The sequence below is a fragment of the Cibotium barometz genome, chromosome 31 (genome assembly GCF_041138505.1).
Source record: "Cibotium barometz isolate CiBa-2024 chromosome 31, ASM4113850v1, whole genome shotgun sequence".
NCBI lineage: Eukaryota > Viridiplantae > Streptophyta > Polypodiopsida > Cyatheales > Cibotiaceae > Cibotium > Cibotium barometz.
Genome location: NC_141076.1, coordinates 5,972,300 through 5,974,793, shown reverse-complemented (window position 1 = coordinate 5,974,793; position 2,494 = coordinate 5,972,300). Strand labels below are relative to the sequence as shown.

Below are 2,494 nucleotides of genomic sequence, written 5' to 3'. Positions count from 1 at the left end.
TTGTGAAGATTGAGTACTCACACGTGTAAGCACTGGGAAGTCCTCCACGTGCAGGTCTCTATTTCCTTCAGCTACTGTTTGGGCAGGAAGGTGTTCGTAAGCCAGTTCCCACACACAAGTCAATAACCACAGCCCCAAACCCCCCAGCACAACCAACTAAAAAAGACAGAAAACAACAGAAAAAACCCAGCCAAGTCATGAAATGAATGCAAGTAGAGGCATATGTCATAGAAATACATATAAATCAATGTGGGAAGTTCAGCTTGATTCCCAAACCAAACATGGGCCAATTTTGTCTTCAAAAGAGCATCAAAAGTAAAATAACAGCAGGCATGCTTTTCTTGGCACTTGCACAAGACACATACAAGGCCTTGAATGTTGTTACCATATGCACAGCAAAAAAGCCTATCAATCAGGCAATAACAAATCCCTTACATACAGAATTCCTCCTCTTCAAATTGCTGTAGAATGCCTGAACATCTTCTGAAGAATGTGATACAGCTGATGCCAATGCTTCTCAACCACGAGGAAGAATGCCTGAACTATCCATCAACATCAAACTGACTGTCACTACTTTCACCAGCACCTCTTCTGATGCCACATTGGACCATCCCGTTACCATGCGTCTGCAAGTTTTGCAGAAGTTGAGAGACAAACGCGCTGACGGAGCTACCTTGTCCTGGAAGATCATTCCCTTGACCAGCCATCTGCAACAGAGCCCCACTCAACATAGCTATTGAATTCTGCTGGCTCTGAGCAATCTGTAGCTGGATCTGCATCATGGCGGCTTGGTGCTGCATGGTTTGGGTTTCCATTTTTTCCCTCCACTCCATCTTGTCACGCTCCATCTTCTCATCCCTTGCCCTGTCCCTTTCTCTTTCGATCTCCCACCTTTGCTGTTTCATCAAATCGTGTTTTAGCTCGTGTTCCTGTCGCTTCGCATCCCGCCTCTCAGACTCCCTCTGCCACATCTCTTCCATCTCCCTTCTCTCTCTTTCCCACTCTTCCTTCTCCTTTATCCTATCTGCTTCAGCAAAGGCCTGCCTCTTTTCCCTTTCTTTCTCCCTTTCCAGGTCTCTCTCCTCCCTTCTGGCTTCCCTCTCACGAAGCTCCGCAAACTGGCCTGCAATGAATGCTAGAATCCGGGACTCGCTCAAATTGTTCTCCAGTCCTGTGCCTGGCTTACCCCATTGCCTTCTCCGTTTCCGCCTACTGTACTCCATGGTGTTGTCATCATCTTCATATTCCTCGTCCCCATCCTTCATGCCATGCTCATCACCATCATACTCAAAGCCTAATCCAGTAGAGAGATCACCAGGGTCCCCATCCAGGACAACATGATCCACTGCCGTGGCAGCTGGGTCTTTCACAGATGCTAGCAGCAAACCCCCATTTTGATTCACCATGCCCACAGCATTATCAATAAAATCCTTTGAAAGCGAGTGGACGCCATTGCTACCTGTGGGGCGAAATGGTGGCAGTGGAGAATGAGTCGGATGATGCTGCTGTTGTGGGAGCGGGTGTGGGCGATGATGTCGGTGGGGTATAACCCTAGGGTTAGGGGGAGGATGTGTGAAGAAATCGTTGACATCAAGCTCCTGATCACCAAAAACTTCTTTGTATTTGAGAAAATTAGACCAGTGGGAGAGACCATCTTCCCATTCAAAATCTTCATGCTCACCTGAGTCGATGGAGGCGACCACCATTTTTCTGATTTTCTGTTTGACGCCGAGGTACTGGTGACGCATGTTCTGGACCTTGGTGGAGGCGTCCTTCCAGGTCCACTGCCAAGGGTAGGCCACAGGGTTCTGGGCGTGGAAGAGGGCATTCACGTGGGCGGCGATGGGCTCGAACTTGCGCTCCCTGGACTTCATCTTGGACAGAAATCCTGACTGCAGCAGCTCCCCATACTTGGAGATTAGGGTTTCCTCCTCCTCTTCTGTCCACTTCTTCCGTCGCAGAGGCATCGAGGGCCTAAGGGCAGAAATACCCACCATCCACCAGACACAGCCCACAAACCACCACTTAGTTCTTCCTTCTAATCAAACCCTTGCCGATCTTCCGCGTGTTCCAGAAGACAGACAGACAGAGGGAGAGAGAAAGAAGAGAAACCCTTAACATATAATGCATTACGTATGCATTACGTAGGAGTAGTCCAGGGAACCATTAATCATGCACTACCGAAATGAAAATGAAATCTGTATTAACGTCTTTGAAAGGCCAAAATGACCTATGAGACCAAAAGTTACAATAATTTGGTCAGATGAATTACAAATGTCAATGGTGTGTAACAGAAAAAAGTAAAAAAAGATCTATAGATCTAGAGATCAAGAGTAGCATGGGAAACCTGGGAAGCTACTAAGAGGGGACGAAAGTGTCCACATAGAGACAGCTCTGGGCACGTGAGGCTCATGAATGTGTGAGGGTATAGACGGGCCCTCAGTGGATGAAATCCCTCATAGGTTGCTAAAGCATGAAGACAAGCTCCTTCGGA

General features: G+C 47.8%; 1 protein-coding gene across 2 annotated transcripts; it reads right to left on the bottom strand.

Annotated features, from left to right (window-relative positions):
- Positions 1-225: 225 nt before the first annotated feature.
- Positions 226-2,119, bottom strand: LOC147620441 (uncharacterized). Of its 2 annotated transcripts, XM_086824661.1 has the most exons (2): positions 1,682-2,119; positions 226-1,598 (listed from the first exon to the last, which is right to left on the bottom strand). In XM_086824661.1, exons 1-2 carry the CDS (start codon positions 1,826-1,828, stop codon positions 543-545), a joined length of 1,203 nt encoding a protein of 400 aa, XP_086680787.1. In that variant the 5' UTR covers positions 1,829-2,119; the 3' UTR covers positions 226-542. The 2 variants fall into 2 exon arrangements, with proteins under 2 accessions (XP_086680787.1, XP_086680786.1); XM_086824660.1 differs by having other exon boundaries at positions 226-2,119.
- Positions 2,120-2,494: the final 375 nt, after the last annotated feature.